The 20,994-nt window shown below is 50.0% G+C and overlaps 1 protein-coding gene across 30 annotated transcripts in view; it reads left to right on the top strand.

Annotated features, from left to right (window-relative positions):
- Nucleotides 1-20,994, top strand: part of TNS3 (tensin 3) — a 309,070-nt gene that overhangs the window by 166,561 nt on the left and 121,515 nt on the right. For all 30 annotated transcript variants that reach the window (XM_005549633.4, XM_074035041.1, XM_065541982.2 and 27 more), the window contains 4 exons: nucleotides 5,217-5,329; nucleotides 6,414-6,474; nucleotides 8,925-9,000; nucleotides 20,768-20,897. In XM_005549633.4, coding sequence (XP_005549690.3) covers nucleotides 5,217-5,329; nucleotides 6,414-6,474; nucleotides 8,925-9,000; nucleotides 20,768-20,897 — 380 coding nt within the window. The remainder of the gene's footprint in view (nucleotides 1-5,216; nucleotides 5,330-6,413; nucleotides 6,475-8,924; nucleotides 9,001-20,767; nucleotides 20,898-20,994) is intronic.

Consider the following 20,994-nt stretch of genomic DNA (forward strand, 5'->3'; position numbering starts at 1 on the left):
GAAGGTCATACTCTGCCATTTTGTCTGTTAATGCGTGTGCCCGAGAAGTTGTGTTTCCTTGGAGCCTGCGTTCAGTTAACAGTGCAATGGGCGTGAACCATCAGGAAATGACCTCCTCCTGGCACCAGCTGCCAGTGTATCACTTTCAGAGAGGCAATGTGGTAATTGCCGAACCATTACCCAGCATTCCTAGTGGGTGCGGAACGAGCCCTCTCCTGTCCTGCTCGTGCCTGTTTAACTCCCTGTAAAAATGGCACTATTTGGTTTTTGATATTTCTGTCATTTTGGACACAGTACCTCAGGTGCCTGAAGGGATACTTTAAAGATACAAGGGGAGTAGTTTTCCACATTCTCTAGAGGATGCGACTCCTCAGGTAGCCACTGAGAGGCTTCTGTAACCGACAAGTGGGTTCATTATTCAATGCCCAGATAGAGCTGATTTGCCAAGACAGGGGAATTGCAGTAGAAAAAGTTTAATTCATGCAGAGCTGGCTGAACAGGAGAACAGAGTTTTATTACTACCCAAATCAGTCCCCTGGAAAATTTGGAGGCTTGGGCTTTTCAAAGATATTTTGGGGAGAAGGGGATGGCTAGGGAATGGGTGCTGCTGAGTGCTTGGGGGTGCAGTCATAGGGGAAAATGGCCCTCTTGCCTCTGAGTCCGCTTCGGGGTGGGGCCAGAGAACAGTTGGCAGGTCAGGTAGAGCTGTCAGTTGTCAGAAATGCAAAAGCCTGAATAGACACCTCAAAAGGCCAAACTTAGGTTCTACAATGGTGATGTTATCTCTAGGAGTAATTGAGGAAGTTGCAAATCTTGTGATCCTCAGAGTAATCTTTTAAGTCTATACCTTGGCAGAATTCAAGCTGCTTTCATCCTCCCAACGTGGTGGTCTTGCATTAGTTTTACTAAGGTGGTTTAGTTTTGGGCTATTATCATTTAAACTATAAACTTTACTTTCTCCTAAAGTTAGTTTGGTCCAAGTCCAGGAATAGCCAAGGGCAGCTAGGAGGTTAAAGGCAAGATGGAGGTTGGTTACATTAGATCTCCTTCACTGTCATACTTCTCTCACTGTTAAAATTTTTGCAAAGGCCATTTTACTTAATGCCCCTGTGGCTTCACCCTGCACATCCTCCTTGCTGCCCACAGCCTGCGGAAAAAGGGTGACCATTCCTCAGGGAGCTGCACACTTTGCCTGGGCCCAGACATCCCCTCTGAATCACCACCTCTGTGGGCAAAGCCACCTACCCTTTGGAAGCATCCCTCGGGAGAGCAGAGGCTGTGGCAGATATATTGTGGTCTACTCTGAACCTTATGCCCATGCAACTGAGTCATCTTTGCAGCAATTCCAAAGTGTAGGTCTCATTATTCTCCCCATTACACGAGAGGGAAGGGAATGCTCAGCAGAATGTTAAGTAACAGCCCAGGCTTGGCTCACACCAACAGGTGGCCCAGCTCACCTTTCCTGGCCGGTGGGTGCTGCCCCTGCAGGCGTGGCTGCCTCTGTGAGTGCTGGGAATGTAGAATGAGTAAGCTGTTGGGAAAGATGTCCTGTGACGATGGTTCCTGCTGCTCGGAAAATAACATTTGAATGCCGATTTTTATGCACCCACATTTTCAGACAGATTTAAGCTTACGTCTAGTGCAACTCAAATGTTTAGGGAGATTTCTGAAGATTCCAAATGGAAGTTTTTGCTGTTAGAAGTGACTGTGAATAATGCAAGGGGCAACTGAAAATTTCAAGCTACTTTATGTTCGTTTGCTTACAAGTTAAAAGCAATCCTTTAGTTTTTAAAATGTACTGGCTGGTTTGAGAAGAAGCATGGAAAACATCACCTCCAGGGAGTTATTTCCTAAAAAGAAAGAAAATATAGCAATGGGAAAATAATGGAGCTGTTTTTGTAAAGTATCTGGTTTCTAATCTTTCCAGCTCTGAAAACTCTGTTGACTAAGTAGGAACATTTTATTTTGGATAAGGCTGTTGGGATGGTCTTTAGAGGGCATCGGATACCCTACCATTGATTCATTTATATCTACCTTTAATGCCACAGATAAATGCCATGTATACGAAGTTAAAGTTGATCCTTTCCATAGTCGGCTGGATAAACTAATTGTGCAAGTCTGTCTTATTATGTTCGTTTCCCCTTCTTTTCTTTTTTTTCTTCGAGACAGGGTCTTGCTTTGTCACTCAGGCTAGAGTGCAGTGGTGCAATCTAGGCTCACTGCAACCTCTACCTCCTGGGTTCAAGTGATTATCATGCCTCAGCCTCTTGTGTAGCTGGGATTACGGGCGCGTGCCACCATGCCCATCTCATTTTTTAATTAATTAATTAATTTTTTTTTTGTAGAGACAGGATTTCAGCATGTTGGCCAGGCTGGTCTCAAACTCCTGACCTCAGGTGATCCGCCCACCTCAGCCTCCCAAAGTGCTGGGATTATAGGCGTGAGCCACCGCGCCTGGCCTCCCTTATTTTCATCCATACCTGAATGTTCTTTTCTTTGGTACTGATGGTAGTTCTCTAGGAAGTCACTCACAAACTCAGTGCTACTACCTGTGCCTGACTATCTGTCTGCAATCTCACAGCATTCACTACAGCTTATATTTGCAGTGAACTTTGTTGTTTTTATAAGATGTTGCTATTAAAAAAAAAATGTTTTTTAAAGGCTTGCTTTTATTTGGGATTTTGAACAATATATATATATTTTTAATCTTAACTTATTAAGAAAGCATGTGAAGGAATAAAAAGAACTGCATTTACCTTAGCATTTTATGTCTTTAATTTATCTGAGAACATGATGCATAAAAAGTTGATTTCTATAAAGGTCAGATGAGAATTACATTCCAAGAGGTTACTTTTCAATTGGTTAAGCTATCACCTGAGCAGCCCTTTGTAGACGGACCTGGGAAGTGATGACCGTTGAGAGCTGGTTTTGGGGAGAAAACTCTGGAGTCCTGGATCCTAGGCAGTGGCAGCCTCTTCCCTTCCCCCCTGACCACCACTGGGCTTGTGGCCCTGGACTTTGGCCTTCTTTGGGAGCTTGTGGCAAAACAGAGTTCTTCTGCCATCAGCTTGGCCCTCCTCATCTGAAGGAAATACTTCTCGTGCTTCGTCTGGTGGCAGGGGCAACAATTCCAGCCAGGCCACATCAGCAGAAATGAAGCTCTGGGACCACAGTATGGGACAATACCTGTTTCAGGGAGAGGCCGTGGTTTCCCAGAGGACGGCTGTCTGCCTCTCATAGGACCTCGGTGCTAACTCTGGGCTCAGCTACTTGGACGCCTTACGCTGCCGTGACCAGGAGCCCCTCAGGCCCAGCGCTCCAGAGACTTCCATGTTTGCATGAAGTCATAAAACCAACATCGACTTCACCTAGATGCCTGGTCCAGGTGCACATGGGGCACTGAGAACACCCACAGAGAACAGGGTTGTCTCGGCCGCGTGGTCACTGCAGAACCGCCCGAGCACATGGCCAGGCGGTGAGGGACTCAGTGTGCCACTGACAAACCGGACGAGCTGAGGAAGCTGATTTCCCAGTGTCCAGGGCTGCCCCGTGCTGGAGGGAGGGCAGAACTGCCCCAGAGGAGGTGACTCAGGCCCCTCACTTTTACTCAAAACCAGGGAGCCAAAGGACCCATGAAATCCACAATGCGTAAAATGTGCATGATTAAAAATACACGATTCATGCATTCCTCTGCCTACGTACAACTGAGGGTGAGAAGTCTTGTTGCCAGGGTAGAAAGTACCCTGCAGGGGAGGCGTGTGGGAGCCGCCTGGCGGTCTGGTCATCGGCCTCACAGGGTCCCCACGTCTCCAGGCTGATTGTCTGACCTCTGCCAATCTTACGAGGTTTTGCCCTGTTCTGAGAGAGCAGAAGAGAAGTTTGCTGCCAGGAAGATGGAAATACTGACATGCCCTGTTTCTCACTATGAATTGTAACTAAACTGAAGCAAACTCGCTTTTCTGACATTTTCCTAGTGGGTGGACTATAGGTAGGGTTTTCCTTTTTTTGGTAATGTTTAACAGAAATCTTCTCTTGTTTAGTTTGTTTGTATACAAATTTAACCGCTTGAATAAGGGACTGGGTATGGATTGCCAGCGTAAGTGAGAGTTTTTTTTCTTAACACAAATAAGGTCCGTGATGGCCGTTTCTGGCTTAGGGTAGGATGATTGTAGGTGCTGGCAACACAGTCACCTGCCACTTCCTGCCTCAGTCTGCTGTGGCAATAGAGATGCATAGACTGTTAAATATTGTGGGGTTTCTGGTTGGTTGGGTCTTTCTTGCAAAGATTACAGTACTTTGGTGGAGAAAGATGTGGAAACACAGATTCAATGCAAGGTGTTGAGGCTACGGTGGAGGTTGTGTGGGTGCAGTGGCCACGGTGAGGGACCTCAGGGCAGGGGCCACGCCAGGCAGGGCACCAGCAGGCAGGACAGGCCAGGGAAGCGTCAGAGAGCTTGGCAAGCCTCCGACTCATCTTCCTGTCACTGCCGCCACGTCATGCCTCATGAGGACCTCGGCGATCAGATGCTGCTAGTGTAGAAGCTTCCCTCTTGACCACCAAATGCTCATGGAAGTTGTGTGTGGTCAGTGTTGGAAGTATGAAGCTGACGCCTAGAACTCAGGAAGGCTGATGACCCACGTGGCCTTCGCCTTTGGAGCTGGGCCCTGAAGAGAGAGGGACAGCAGGAAGGAGAGCCTCTTATCAGATGTGGCGTGGAAGGCTGTGGGTTAGGAGGGGAGTGTGAACTCCAGCCTTTTCTTAGGGCTCCCGAGTATGAGCAGAAAGCAGCAGGTGCAGTGAGTGGTTCTGGGCCTCGATCACGTGACCCTGCCGTGGATGAGATGCTAGTGACAGAGCACACGCTCACCGGTGTGCCAGGCCTCTGCTTCCTGCTGCTCACCAGTGGGGGTCATGATGATCTGTGGCCTGGCTTTGCCTGGCGATTGGTTCAGTGGACAGGCACAGAGGTCTTTCAGGTGTGGGATGCTCAAGCCGAGAGGCCGGTTGTGCCTCGGTGTCCCTGGTGCCTGCTGCGCGGGTGGGAAGCCATCAGACCTGTCGGCACAGCACCATGCTGAGAACCCCTGGCTGTGAGCAGTGGACCGGTTCTCTCCCAGAGCCCCAGACCCAGCCGGGTTGTATTTCTCCTTGAGTTCCCTTCTCAGCAGGGGCTGAGGACACTTCTGGGAAGTCTAACCCAGCTGTCCTTTCGCAGGTATGTGCAGTTCCTCAGTGGGCTCCTGTCCGGATTGGTGAAAATGAATGCCTCCCCCCTGTTCCTGCATTTTGTCATCCTCCACGGCACCCCCAACTTTGACACAGGTGGAGGTGAGTGTCCTCTATGACGTGGCACCTGCGATTGGCTGGCCCAGTCTTGGGGCTGCTCCTGGGCCTCTCAATTTAGATAAACCTCTGCTTTCTTTCTGAGAGGGTCCCGGATCTGCTCTTCTGCCTCCCTGGCAATTGACTGTGTCCCCCTTCTGTGGTCAGAGCGCCGTGTTTATGTGGTTGGGCCAAGTTATTTAATCAGGGGAGGGACAGGCGGCCAGCAAGGGGGATCAGAAATACCCCTGTGTATATTCAAAGTGACTTGGGCAGACAAGCATTGTTCTGGGCTGCAACCCTGGTGGGTCAGCTGTGTAGTTGGCCTTGAGGTCACAAGCCATGGAAGAAGCCCAGTAAGAGAGGCATGAATGTGACCCTGGTGCATCTCATGAACCCATCTCCTCCTTCTCCTTTAAAATGACCCCACAGGAAAGCACACAGTATGTAGCTGAGAGTGAGGACCCTGAGCCCTCCTCCCTGTCCCACTTAGATAAACACAGCACATGACTGGGGATCAGGGCCCTGTTCCCACATCCCTGGTTACCCAAAGGTGCACAGAGCATATGGCCGAGGATCAGCAGGGCCATATCCCTCCTCCCTAGTCCCATGCAGGAGCACATGGCACATGGCTGAGGGTCAGGTCCCTGTCTTCTCCTTCCCAGTCCCATGCAGGCACACACAGCACATGGTTTGGATTCAAGACCCTGTCCCTCCTCGCCAGTCCCATGTAGGTGCTTGTTCATAGGTTTCTTTTGTCTCTGAAGTACATCTGTGCCTTCAGGTCCCCCTGGTCATCACGACCAGAGTGACCTTGCCAAGCTGCTAGTTGCTTTGGAAGCAGCCTGGCTTCAATTCAGAAGCCTTTGACACCCTTTGGTTAAAGGTCAAACTGTGTTACTCTGCAGGCCTCTAAGACTGGGTCCGGCCTTTTCCTGCAGCAACCCTGTGGCTCCATGCACTGCCTTCCCAAACCTCAAAGGCCACAGGTGCAGTCTCCTGGTCTCCTCGTCCCTTTCTTTCTGTTTACCAAATTCCTGTTCGTTCTGTACCAGTCATGCCTCTACAGACAGTTGTGTCTTTCTTTCAGTGTGCCGGCCCTTTCTGAAGCTCTACCAAGCCATGCAGCCTGTGTACACCTCTGGGATCTAGTGAGTGCTGCTGCTGCTGCTGCTGTGGGATCTGGACGGCTCAGGGAATTGCAGCTGAGCCTCAGCTGCCTGTCCTGCAGGAAGAGGATGGGAGGGTTCAGGTCAGAGAATGCCAAGAAGTCAAAGAAGAGTCCAGAGGGGAAAACACTGGGGTGGCCTGTGCTTCAGCATCATGCCTCTGCCCTCCCTCCTGCCCTGCACTGCTGTCTTTGGGCTGTCACACCAGTTGGCTCCATTAAGGGACATGGGAGCTAGAGGGCCCATTTGCTTTTTGGAGTATGGGGAGAGAGGGCCATTTGCTTTTTGGAGTATGGTGGCCCCTCGGTTTTCAAGGGGAATTGATCCCAGAACCCCTTTTGATTACCCAAATCCGAGGATGTTCAAGTGTGTTTTATAAAACGGCATTGTCTCGAACTCCTGACCTCAAATGATCCACCCGCCTCGGCCTCCCAAAGTGCCAGGATTACAGGTGTGAGCCACTGAGCCCCTGGCCATCATGGTGAAACCCTGTCTCTACTAAAAATAAAAGAATTAGCTAGTCGTGGGGTTGCGCACCTGTAAACCCAACTACTCGAGGTGGAGGCAGGAGAATCACTTGAACCTGGGAGGCGGAGGTTGCAGTGAGCCGAGATCGCACCACTGCAGTCCAGGCTGGGTGACAGAGCAAGAGTCAAAGAAAGAAAGGCCAGGTTTGGTGGCTCATGCCTGTAATTCCAGCACTTGGGGAGGCGGAGGTGGGCAGATCACAAGGTCAAGAGATTGCGGTCATCCTGGCCAACATAGTGAAAGCCTGTCTCTACTAAAAATACAAAAATTAGCCAGGTGTGGTGGCGTGTGCCTGTAGTCCCAGCTGCTTCGGAGGCTGAGGCAGCAGAATTGCTTGAACCTGGGAGGCAGAGGTTGCAGTAAGCTGAGATAGTGCCACTGCTCCCCAGTCTGGTGACAAAGCGAGAATCGGTCTCAAAACAACAACTACAACAATAACAACAAACCCTGGCATTGTATTTTCATATAACCTATGAGTATTCTCCTGTATACTCTAAATCATCTCTAGATTACATACAATACCTAATTCAATGTAAAGGCTGTGAAAATAGTTGTTACAATGTATTGTTTTAAATTTCAATTATTTTTTATGGTTGCATTTTTATTTTTTATTTATTTCCCACAATATTTTCTGTTTTTTTTTTGAAGCGGAGTCTCACTCTGTCGCCCAGGCTGGAGTGCAGTGGCGCGATCTCGGCTCACTGTAAGCTCCACTTCCTGGGTTCACGCCATTCTCCTGCCTCCGCCTCCCGAGTAGCTGGGAGTACAGGTGCCCACCAGCGCACCCGCTAATTTTTTGTATTTTTAGTAGAGACGGGGTTTCACCATGTTAGCCAGGATGGTCTTGATCTCCTGGCCTCGTGATCCGCCCGCCTTGGCCTCCCAAAATGTGGGGATTACAGGCGTGAGCCACCGCACCCAGCCTATTTCCTACAATATTTTCTATCCCGTCAGTTGAGTCTATGAATGTGGAATACAAGAATAGGGAGGGTTAACTGTGAGTGTATTGCAGAGAGTCCTACGATAGGATCTTCACTACTGTGGTTATTCTTTCTCGCTCCTTTCCATTTTGTTTTTTATTTTTATTTATTTATTTTTTTTGAGGCAGCATCTCGCTGTGTTGCCCAGGCTGGAGTGTAATGGCATGATCTCCGCTCACTGCAACCTCCACTTCCCAGGTTCAAGCGATTCTCCCGCCTCAGCCTCCTGAGTAGCTGGGATTACAGGCACCTGCCGTCATGCCTACCTAATTTTTGTATTTTTGTAGAGATGGGGTTTCACTATGTTAGCCAGGCTGGTCTCAAACTCCTGACCTCAAGTGATCCGCCTGCCTTGGATTCCCAAAATGGTGGGATTACAGGCGTGAGCCATGTCTGGCCTCCTTTGCATTTTAAAGAAAAGGTAGCCACACATCCCCCAAATTTGTACACATTTCGGAGCTTTCTTTGTCTTTTTGTATGTGGAGAGGCATTTTATGAAAAGTTAGTAAAGGGAACAAATATTCTGACTACTCACAAAGAGCTGTTGTCACATTTCTGGGTTTGCTCTGGGCCCTGTGTGCAATGATGTCATTCTGGAATTGCACCTGCAGTTTGAAACTGTGGCTGTGCACACCCTGAGCCCCTTCCTCTAAGGCTGCATGGTCATCTCCAAGCTCAGGCCTCTGGGGTTGGACTTTAGTCACTTCAAGTCAGTCACTGACCATGATGATGCTATGAGGACCCTCCACAGCCTGGGAGCGTTCTTTACCTTTTTAGATTCATTTAGATGATCAGGAATTAGATTCTGGGCTGACTGGGCGTTCTGTGTAATTTCTGAGGGTTTGGTTGTGGGGTTACTTTTCTCTACATGTATTCTTCCCACGAAATCATGAAGTTACATAATCTGTCTTCTTCATCCCAAAGCAACGTTGGACCAGAAAATCCCAGCAGGATCTGCATCGTCATCGAGCCGGCCCAGCTTCTGAAGGGAGATGTCATGGTGAGTGCCCGCCGTGGCCGCAGATGTGTCTGTGTCCCCACTCTCCCAGTGGTGATGACTTGAAAACATGATTCTGTGTTAAAACAGTAACCTCACAAAAAAGTACGCTGTAAGAAAAATGAAAAGTAGCTGTTGCCTTAACTCTAGGGTCCCCCACCCCCAGGCTGTGGACCTTATCGGTCCATGGCCTGTCAGGAGCCGGGCCTAGCGAGTGAGCATGACCACCTGAGCTCCGCCTCCCGTCAGATCAGTGGCACCATGAGATTCTCAGAGGAGTGCGAACCCTATTGTGAACTGTGTGTGTGAGCGATCTAGGTTGCACACTCCTTAGAATGATGATCTCAGCTGCAACAGTTTCATCCTGAAACCATCCTCCACCAGTCTGTGGAAAAATTGTCTTCTATGAAACCGGTCCCTGGTGCCGAAAAGATAGGTGACTGCTGCCTTAAGGCATTTAGTTAACTTTCTGAATAAAACTATTTTAATTAAAGGGACAGAACAAATCTTCGTTCTTGATTCTCTTTCATTCTAGAGCCCCTTGAGATATATAACCTGGAAATTAATGTCCTAATTTGGCCACTCACCTCTGAGGATCCCTGTGTTCCTACTATAATTTGCATTCTTCACATGATCACTGGCCTCCCAGAGTGTGGGTGCAGAAATAGAATATTTATGTGTCATTAATAGCCAAAGTGTGAAATACAGCTGGTGCAATTACAGCTTGATTAATGATCAAAACAATGATTTCTCCAGATAATTTTGACTCTTGGGTGTGTTGGTTCTTGGAGGAGATTAGCTATTACATTTTTCCCTTTTATTTTTCTTGAATACAAAAAAATTCATACATTTAAAATAATTTTAGGAAATTTTTTTTTATCTGAAATAAGGTAAGCCTTTAAGGCATATGTATGACTTTTCAGCATGCATAGAATCATAGAATGTAAACATTTCATGGCCTTGGAAGACCCACTTCTATAAGGCAATAGGGTGAATTGAGAATTAGCTTTTCATAGTATTATAAATGCCCTATACAAAGTTTTTGAGGATTTTCATTAATTTCCCCGTAACCCCTAGATTTTAAAATCTTTGCTTAGTGGGTGGTGAACTCCCTACCTTGCTGGTCCTGAATTCTTGGAAAAATCAAATCAGCGAGGCCATCTGGACCCATCCACGCCTGCGGGGTCCCTCTGGGGCCTCCGGGTCTATACTGTTTCACATGCTCACCACCTAATTGAGGGGTTCTATAGGCCTGGAAGGCAGGTCTGGAACAACAGCTGGGCCCAGCCCTTTTCAAGGCATTGAGTAAGCACTTCATAAACATCTTGCCTCCCTTTTCGTAGGCAAGAAAGCTGAGGCTTGGGGTGCGTCATACGTTTTTATAGGCCCGTTTCCTCAGCTGTCTGTTCTACTGAGGAGGAGGACCTGGGCTGGAAGTCTGTCCTCAGGGTGCTGTGCTGCAGTGGTGGTGCGGCATCCCTGTGGTTGGAAGTGAGAGGGAGGACCAGGGGGGAGAGATACATCCACTCTGGTGTTCCCTCACATCCTGTGGTCCAGAAGGCAGCCCTGGGCTTGTTTCCTAGGAGACTTCAACCTGGAGGCTCCTTCTCCCAGGACACTTCCTGGGATCGTTGGACAAACGGCCTGAGCCTTTATTGAGCATGGCCTATGTTCAGTACTTTACTTCTCCAGCCACTCTGGAACTGGGTCCAGTGTTCCAGCTTTAAAGAGGAGGCCAAGCTGGGTGCAGTGGTTCATGCCTGTAATCCCAGCACTTTGGGAGGCTGAGGCGGGCAGATCACGAGGTCAGGAGATTGAGACCATCCTGGCTAACACGGTGAAACCCCGTCTCTACTAAAAATACAAAAAAATTAGCTGAGTGTGGTGGCGGGCACCTGTAGTCCCAGCTACTCAGGAGGCTGAGGCAGGAGAATGGCGTGAACCTGGGAGGTGGAGCTTGCAGTGAGCCGGATGACGCCACTGCACTTCAGCCTGGGCGACAGAGCGAGACTCCGTCTCAAAAACAAACAAACAAACAAAATAATAATAAGAGGAGACCAAGAGGGGCTGGGGGTGATGCTGGTAGGATTTGCATCCGCCCTCATCTTGTTTGCGTAGTGTTCTACCTGCCCTGGGAGGTGACATCTCAAGGGCTGGTGCTCCCTGAACCAGGTCTTCAGTGATGAGTACTTGTGGCCCCATGGCACCATCCCTTTAAGATGACTCATGGGAGGCAGCTGAACAACTCAGTCATGGAGGGTGACCCTCAGGCTAACATGTGGCCTCCCCCCAACACCCACCAAGAGTATGGGACAGCCCTCTCCCCTGGGCTGTTTATGGGCTGGTAGCTGCAGGGTCTTCCTGAGACCAGGCGGGTCCCCGGGGAAGTGCCTGGCTCCTCTCCTCTCTTCCCAGCTACCTTCTCTTCCACCTGCCTCCTCCTGCTTCCTTCTCTTCTCCCCTCTCTTCTCTCCCACCCCGTCTTTACAAACTATTCCCCCTCCTCTTGCCCTTCTTCCTTTTTCTCCTGTCTGCTCCCTCCCTCCTTCCTCCTCATTATTTTCTGTGGCCCCTCCTTCCTACTGTCATTCATCCAGTAGTCTTTTTTTTTTTGTAATGTTTTGTGCTTTTTGAGTCGCTGTGCTTGGCTCTAGGCCCATGAGTGAAGTTTTTGCCCTGGAGGATCCTCGTGGGGACATGGGCTTTCTGGCAGGAGGGAACCTGCTGATACTGTGTGGCCCACAGAGGCCTTGATGAGATGGGGTGGGAGAGGTCACAGAAGGATTCAGATGGACGTGACCTGTGAGTTGGCTCCAGGTTGGAAGGGGTGTTATTATACAAACAGAGACGCAGCATCCCAGGCTTGAGGCACCCACAGAGGCTGATGCTGTTGTTAGGATGTCTGTCTTGCAAGGACAGTCGTCGTCTTGGAAGGTTGAAACCAGATTTTGTAGGGCTTACATATTTGCATATTTTGTTTTGGATGTAGACCTCTGCCCAGTGAAGACCATAGGGTTTGTGAGGATTAAATGTTGAGTCTCCCAGGATGGCGCCTGGCAGAGGATGAAACTGCATCGATGTGACCCTGCGGCATCACCAGGTCACTTTCCTCTATCAGACCAGACTGTGGCTTAGTCTTTGGGGCAGCCAGTGCCTCTTCCCTCTGGAAGAACCCCCAGCACCCTACCTACCCCACAGGCCCTCTCTCCTGGTGCTGCGTCCTATCCTGTCCCACCCTGTAGTGGGCACCACAGCCCAAACGTGTGGTCTGAGTAGACATCACATGCATCCCTGTTGCAGTAGCTGGAATGTGGCTTTGAGCGGGCAGCATGGGTGGGACTTGGAAGGGGTGTGGTGGAGGTGTGGGTTTGGCACTTGATAACTGAGGCAGGCCCAGGAACAGGGTGGGGCAGGGCGGAGAGGGGCCGTGAGTGAGTGAAGGAGGCGGTGGCGTCCTTTCCTCAGCGTCCCACCTGCAGTGTCCCACCTGTAGCCCTTGAAAGTCTTCCCAGTGGCCTCCAGGCCACCCTGAGCTGGCATTCTCCAGCCTGCCATCTCCTCCTGGTCCTCTGTCCCTCACTGGCTCTAACCTGCTTGGCATTCAGACTGTGTGTCCCTTAGGCCACTGGAACCTGCTGGCCGCCTCATGCTGCCCCAGCTGATCCCGCCATTATGTCCCCAAGCCCTGCTGATCCAGCACTGCCCACCCACCCTGGCCCTGACCTTTCAACTCAGGCTTTACCCTGGACAGTGCCCTGCTCCCCATCTCATTGGCTGTGCAGATTTGACACAGAGTCCTGCCTCCAGCCACTGTGATCGTGGCCCCACAAAGGCCCTTCTTTCCCCAGGACACCACTGCCTGTCCTCTGAGCTGCCCACCGCGTGGTGCAGCCTGCAGCTCCTCTCTGGCCATGATTTCTCTCCTGGGGAGGAGGTCCAAGTGCCTGTGCCTGACATATGAGCCCCTCACCCTCCCGCCCCGTGATTCAGCCCCAGGGACCCTGTGCTATTGGTCATACTCGGCATCATTCTCTCGTGTCTCTCTTGTCTTGCTAATGTCACCCACCCATATCAGAGGTTTGGCTCTGAGCTTGTGACTCGTGGGTGTGTGCTGCACTCTCCCTGAAGCTGGGCTCCATGTTCTGGAATCCACACCCCGTCTGCACCTCCAAGGGTGGTGATTCTCTCTAGCCATAGACTCCAGAGTCAGACATCGTGCTCCTCAGAAGGATGCCGATGCTCGGTAGACCTCAGAAACTCACGAGGAGTGGCTGTGGCTCACCACTGCTGAGGGCCCTCAGGGGCCTGCTGCATCATCATCACCACCTTACAGACAGAGGCAGAGAATCAGTGGCTGGCTGAGGCCACATCCCCAGTGAGTCAGCTGAGCCAGAGTCTCTGAAAACCATTAAGACAGCGAGCCTCATACCTGCTGCCGGCTCCTCTGTTGAGTGGGTATGTGGCTGGCTGGAGGAGGCACGTTTCGGGCACGATGCTGTGGTGAAGTGTATCATGCCCTGGTGCACCCACGTCCGAGCAGAAGCCAAACGTCCCTGAAGAATTTGAAAGTGCGAAGGTTTTGGAATTCAGGTATCAGGTTTAGCTGTTGAGTTTCTTGAGGTGAATGTTTTATGCTGTGGGGGCATAAAATATTCCCTGTTTTATGAGTCCATGAGTTAAGAAATGCTGTTAGATAGGAGATTCCAGATTTTTTCACAGGAGATAGTTTGATAAAATAATTTCCTTCCTTCACCTTTGCTCGTTCCTTACATGGAATTTTTCTAGGATTGCATTGTGATTTGATTTATGCTTCCTGTGTTTACGTTTACTTTTTTGTACACTCTGTGCTTATTTTTTGCAGTGTTTTCAGATGGGTGGAAGAAGATGTGGGTGATGGCTGAAAAGTGTACTTTTCCATTGCAGAAGGTTCTTTTTCCTTGCAGTGTTCATAGACGTGATTAGCTAAGAGGTTTTGTTTGGTTATCTATCTCTACGAAGCCTGATATACTTTTCTCCTGTTGTATTTTGCCAGGGCTGCCATCACAAAGCATGGCAGAATGGGCTTTGGTCTCAGCTTAAACAACAGAGGTGATTCCCCCACAGTCCTGGAGGCTGAGAGCCTGAGGTCCAGATATGGGCAGGGTGGTTTCTCCTGAGGCCTCTCTCCTTGACCTGGAGGTAGCCATCTTCTCCCTGTGTCCTCACCTGGGCTTCACTCTGTGTGTCTATGTCCTCATCTCTTCCTCTTCCAAGGGTACCAGTTATCATTCATTTGGTACCAGCCTAGTGACCTCATTTTAATTTATCTTTATGAAGACCCCATCTCCAAATACAGCCCTATGCTGAAGTGCTAAGACCTTCAACCCATGGATTTTGGAGGGACACCATTCGGCCTGTAACAACTCTGTTTATTAAATAAACTCTCTTCTAGAAAGTTTAATAAGATTATTAGTGCAGTCAGGTGCCACTGACTGCCCAGCCCCTGTGGCTGTGGTTTGTCACCAGCCTTTATCCTGGGAACGTTCAGCGTGCGGCCTGCATGAGAGGATGTGGTAGACACACGAGTGGGCAGTGCAGGGCTCCTGCTTCTGGGTGTCTGGGTCCTCCAGGGAGATGAGCATACAGAGAGCTAGGGCAGGTGGAACTGAGTGTGGCAGAAGGGGCACGGAGACAAGAGCTGAAGGTTAGGTGGGAGAGACAATTGCCAGCGTGTCAGAGAAGGAGTGGCTTCGCAGCAGAGCTGACATCTGTGGTCGACCTGGAGAGTAGGAGTCCAGAGTGTCAGTGCCAGCACTCGCATCAGAGTCTGGAGTGGATGTTGTGCCAAAGCCCAGAAATCTCAGTGCTGTTGACTCCCTCTGAAAACGATCTGAGGGAACAACACAGGAAGAAAAAAATGCGGTTGCACATTTCTCATTATTGGCAAAGCATCCTTAGAGAAGAACGGGAGCCATCCCCTCCTCCTGTTCACACTTCTTCTGGGTGTTCTGAGGGTGCGCGGTGCAGGAGTAGCGCCGGATTCCTCCTCTCCAGCCTCTCCCCACCTTCCAGTGACCCACTCTGCTATGCTCAGCACAGGACGCCCACGCCGCCTTTACTTTGCCCTTCCTTCAGTTTTGCCCTGTGACTACTTGACGTGCTCTGCTGCAGGTTCACCGAGCGAACCTTAAGTTGAGAAGGCTCCAGTGGGGGAAGAAGTTACAGGGCCTTTTCTGTGTAAAGTTCAGATACGCAGGTGGTTTTATTTCTTTTGGCAACAGTCATGGCTTGGAGAGGATCCTAAGGAGCAGAAAGCACGTGCATAGATTTACACCCTGAAGACTGCAGATGTCTGGCGCTCTCAGTCTGGGTGTTTTCTGAGGCTGTCTGTGTACTTTTGAAGGCGGAAAGTGGCTTCCCAGGCGGGCTAGCCATCCTTCATCCTTCTCCTTCGAAAGGCCTCTTGTCCTCTTTGAGATTTCCCCTCCGTGGTTCTGGTGTCTCCCTTGCCTGCAGGCACATGTGCCTGGCTTTCCTCATGAGGGCCTCTGCACTGGGACTTACTGGCAAAGATTACAGCGCTCAAGTTCACAGAGAAGGAAGGGCCAGAGTCAAGTCTAACTGCGGGAAGTGACTTGGGAAAACAGAGCCCCACTTGCCACTCCCTGGACTCAGTTTCTAGCAGATGGAGCTGCTGCAGGCAGCAGCACAGCTGACTTTGACCTGCCGTCTGCCTTCGCCTCGACACAGCCAGCCCATCCCTGCTCGGCCCTTCCCAGCTGCACACCTGACCCGTCCCGTCTTTGCAATGTGCCTTTTGCAAAAGGTCAGATTCTTAAGCCTACTCTTTTCAAAAGGGCAGAACCTCAAGAGGTTTAGTAAATATGGCGTTGTCAGGCAGTGCCATGGGGAGGGCAGCCGAGGCATTATGTAACCCTGCTCAGGAATTCACGCGGGCAGCGGGCCCATCAGGAGTCTGGCAGGGCTCCAGGGGCCTGATCCGGCTTGCTGCCTCCCTGGTCTTGTCTGTCAGGTCCGGGGCTTGTAAACACATGCTTTGTCTTGCTGCCCCTGCTCGGGCAAATCCATGGCCACTTGAATTTTGTGTTCATGGTTCCTGGCTCTAGAACCTCGCTCCGGTGACCCGACTTGTAAACAAAGGTGTTGCCTGCTCAAGAAGTTTTCACAAACAAATAGTGCTGTTGCTGGTTGTTTCTTAGCGAGGGCACTTACATAAGGCCAGGGAAAAATGAAAGTGTTCTCCTGAGACTCTGCCCCAGGAGAGGTTTCTACAGATCTCTGCTGGACGCATCACAGCATTATTTTGTGATTGTCTTTTCCCTCTCCCTTTTAGACGGGGCTGTGTCTTAATCCATGCGGTCATCTCAGTGTAGTGGACTTGGTTGTGTTTTCATTTGCAACCAATATTTACCCACCTTTCAATTGCTTTAGGTCATGAATTACAGTATTGTGAACATCTGAAATCATTTTCGGCTCCAAGTGAAGAAATCATGGTTAGTGTTGGCCCTGCCTGACCTAAGTCTTTGACCTATGAGGCTTAGCTATCTAACTTTTTACCCTCCAAATATGTGGTTGTAGCTCATTCTCTGAGCTCACAGATTCCTTGAGGCCTGCGTAGAGAGTTGCCTGGGCCACCAGCAGAGCATTGAGTAAGAATGTTACTTTTTTCTGTTAGGGATGCTTTGAGGGTTTTGCTACTTTGCTTAGTAAATTTAGGGGAAGCAGATCTGAATAGGAGCTGCCTGACAACGGCTGGCATTGTGGGAGGATAGGAACTTGAGGGCTGCCTTCTGAATTGGGGGCTGGCATTCCTGGGGCTGATACCTTAAGCCTTGACTCTCTTGGTCCAAGGTGCTTTTTCTCTTGTTGATGAAGAGTTTGAAATAAAAATACACTTCTGTGGCCTGAAGTTAAGCAAGTCATCAGCTGTCTTTAAACATTGGATTGATGGATAACTTCTTTGAGAATTCCATGTGTCTGCCTTCGACTTGGTGTACTTCAGGAGCAAATGACGTCAAGGCAGGGCTCCGTTCCTGGTCACCAGCAACTTGTGCAGTTCAGTCAAGGTCACAGGCATATTTTTACACCACTATTAGAAAATAAATGTTGGCTGTGGTTTCTGAATTGCCTCATCAAACTAAAAGCAAGGGTGCTTGCAGGCCTTCCCATTGAGATCATCATTCACCCCATGTGTTTTTGCATACCAAGTGCTCTCTCTCTAGAAGCTTATGCCCTTTAAATAATATATTTGTATAAATATAGTATAACATTGTTGGATTTACAAATTATATTAATATGTAGTGCTAATTTAATCTTTATAACAACATAGCCAGGTCAATATCATAATTCTCATTTTGCGGTCAGAGAATGTAAAGTCTAAAGAGGCAGCAACTTTCTCAAGATCTGAGTGCTCCCAGCGATTTGTGATGTCAGCATCACACCCAAGTACTTTTGTGGTTGGCTCTACGATAGCATAGTGACAGGCCATGCGCAGCCTTTGTTGCAGTGCTTGCTATTTCTCATTTCATTTTTCTATACTGCAGAATTGTGACTGCACATCTTTGAATTGTTATTTTAAGTGCAGATACTCTAAAATCTGAAGGCAAAGGATCAACGTATTCTAGAAACACTCTGGGGAGACCCAGGTAAATAAAATTAAAGCCCGAGGGATGAAGGGAAAATTATAGACTTGAATCACTCTAATCTTTACGAAGTGTTTGCATTACTTTTATATCTTAAAGGGAGGCATTTGGGGGCTCTCATACCAAGTGTCATGTTGATTGTTCTTTCTGTTATGTGTTGCAAGCGTAATTCTGATCTCTTGCCATTGGTCTTAAAAAGATTTGTTGATGCATAATTATTGCACACTATGGAGGGCTCCTGGTTGGTGAGTGGATTTTGTCTCGAGATCTGACCTGCTGTGTTGATGGTGGTTGCTGGGAGCTCTGAGGTAGGGAAAATCCTGTAGTTTTCTGTGTCTTTCAGAAGAAGCTGGAGTCAGTTCATGACTTGGTCTGGAGGACTGGAGGGGGTGGTTTTTACCTCCCTTAATCAAGGGGAAAGAGGTTTAATATGAAGCAGGGAGTGTGTATCATGAGGCCGTTAGGATCTCAAGCTAGCAAACAAAGTTAGCCTTAAAATACTCAGAAAAACCTCTGAAGGGAGGACCACGTGATTTCAGGCAGCAGTTGTTCCCTGCCAGTGGGATAGACCACTCTTTCTTTCACTGCGGAGCCTTAGGAGTATTTGAAAGCTTGTGCTATGAAAAATAGGAGAATCATATGGGGCCTGCAGAGGAACCTGTTTGGGACAGGCCGATTCCCATCTCCTGCCCCTCTGTACCTCCTGGGCGCCGTGGCCTGCTTTCTCCTCCCTTCTGGTATGTGGAGGGAGCTGGGAATGCTGCAGGAGGAGCAGTGTGTTTGTGTGTAGCTGCTGTGAGGAGCATTGGGGGAACCTGGGGGAGCATCCTGGATTCCTGGAGAGGGAGGGCGGGACCTGGCCTGGAAGGAGGCCCTGTGCTGGGTGGAGTGGTATTGACGGGAGGGGCACCGTGAGCTGCGGTTGGGGATATTCCACTGTGCCTCTTATGCGGCCCGGCCTGGAGCCCACAGCTCCCTCCGTTTTCACCCGGGACACTCCCCGCCTGCTGGGACTGAGCGCACAGCTGCCTCCTGAGGAGGTTCCTGCCCCCTGCGGGCAGACATTGGCGCCCATGGCAGCACAGGCTGCTTTAACTGCGTGAGCCACCAGCTGACATCGTGTTGTTGTTTTTATTTTTTTAAATCTCTGGTTCCCTTAAATATTTATAAAATTTGAGAGCAAGACTGGCTTGAATTGGGGCTTCTCTTTTCCTTTCCCCTTCCCTAACCACTTTTCACTCCCCATTTGTAAGGCGCCCAGTGGGAAGAAGGCAGATAGGGAGAGATGGGTGCTGTCATCCCTAGCAATGGGTGCGCATGTGTGGATTTACCCCTGGTCAGAAGGACCTCCCTCTGGGGATCTCTATAGTATGCTCCAGGTTGAAGCAGTTGATGGGTGGTCAGCGTAGTGAGTGTGGGGTGTGGGGAGCTCAGAGGAGGGGCCCAGATACTCTCAGAACATCCTGAAAGGATCCCTACAAGGACAGCCTTTGATTGAGTCTTGCTGAGAAATCAGTCTCAGACAGAGGTGGTAGATTTGTGGCCAATGTGCCATTGGCTGTTGGAAAGCAAATTGAGGCAACATTTCTTCACAATTCCAGTTCTCTAGTTACAAATGCCCTGGTTCCTGGGCCCCTGGAGGCGAGGCCTGGGTCTGAGCCCCATGTTTACAGCACCCCTGGCCAGCGCCAGGCCGTGCAAGGGAGACCCAGTCGTGTTTGTCAACAGGGAACATCCTTCCACAGTCTTAATTATATTTTTTGGTTTATTTATCCATCCCTTTCCTTGCAGATAGCACAAAGGTAAATATCTTCTGGTTCTGCCTGGAGTCACAGCTCCCTGCCTCCTGGGCTGGGCTTCTGGGCTTTTTGTTCCTCTGGTGGACGTTTGTCTGCTTAGGGAAGACAGAGCCCTCCCTGCCGCGTTCTCCTGCATGCTGGTCCGGATCATACCTGCTGTGGTGGCTTGTCATTTACTGTTGTGAGGCATGTGATATTGTAAAGCCATCTTTCTCCAAGAAAAATCTCTCTTATGGGAACGTGTCTGTCTCTGGTAGTCACTACCCCACAGCCTGGTGGTGGGGGAGGTGCCCACCTGTGCACGGTTTGGTCTGAGAGCGGAATCCAGCCTGTCCAGGGCCTTCGACCCTCTGGGGATTTGGGAAAGTGCCACTACCTGGTGGTCCTGCCCCTGTTCTGTGAGTGAGGGGTGTCTCTGCCCTGCAGCTCCCCCGTCTGTGGCCTGAGAACCCTCCCAGTGATGCCAGTGCTGTGCACGGTCACAAGAAGCAGGTGGTCCCCAGTTATAAAGGCAGGTCAGGACACGCAGCCTTCTGCTCTGCCCACCGTTCCCCACATGCCAAGCATCTGCAAGGAAGGGCTCTACCCTTTGGCTCATTGGCACAACCATTTAGGATGCTTGAGCTGCACCCTGGGGACCTCGTGAACCCCAGCTTGAGTTCAAATCACATCAGGGTGATTCTGAACACTTGTCTCACACGACCCCCAACGGGACCTCTGGACAGCAGGTGATGGGAAGCTAAATGCCAGCACCGTCTCTGTCTCCCTCTCTCCCTTCCTCTTCCTTTGTGTCTCTGTCTCTAAATTACAGCATGCACATAGTCATTTAGCATAGTACACGCAGTAATGACCGGCTGCTGCTTTTTGGAAAACAAAAAGCTTTAAGTTGCAACATGGAGCGCTGAGATCAAAGAAAAGCTATCACAATCAGTTGTTAAAGTCTAGAAAAAAAGAGACCACGGAATTTCATTTTTCAGATGTGTTCCAAAACAGAGCACATTCTCGTGGTCTGAAAGGGTTTAGGTGTGGCCTCTCTGAGGACTAGCGATGGTGGTGTTCAGGCTGTGGTTCCACAGGAGCAGCACAGGGAACACACTGAAGCCTCCAGGGGAGCCCCGCACCCAGCAGCGGCAGTGTGGTGCCTCTGCCTGCAGCCCAGCTGTCTGCAGGCGCCTGTGCCCAGGGCTGGAGTTGCACTCCAAAGCGTGAACTCCCAGCCAGAGTCCAGAGGGGAGGCCCTGCTGTGCCGGCCTCCGCAGAGTGTGTTCCTTGCTGGGAACGTGTGTCCCCGCTGCAGCTGCTTTGTTTTGTTTTTTCTCTCTAACCCAGGTGAAATGCTACCACAAGAAATACCGCTCGGCCACCCGTGACGTCATTTTCCGCCTGCAGTTTCACACTGGGGCTGTGCAGGGCTACGGGCTGGTGTTTGGGAAGGAGGATCTGGACAATGCCAGCAAAGGTGAGGCACGGAGCTGGCGGCGCTGTGCTTGTGGGCAGCTGTGGTTGAACCTCCTTGGTTGATTCTTTCACTATCCTCTCTACCCCCCTTTCCAAAA

This window comes from Macaca fascicularis, chromosome 3 (genome assembly GCF_037993035.2).
Source record: "Macaca fascicularis isolate 582-1 chromosome 3, T2T-MFA8v1.1".
NCBI lineage: Eukaryota > Metazoa > Chordata > Mammalia > Primates > Cercopithecidae > Macaca > Macaca fascicularis.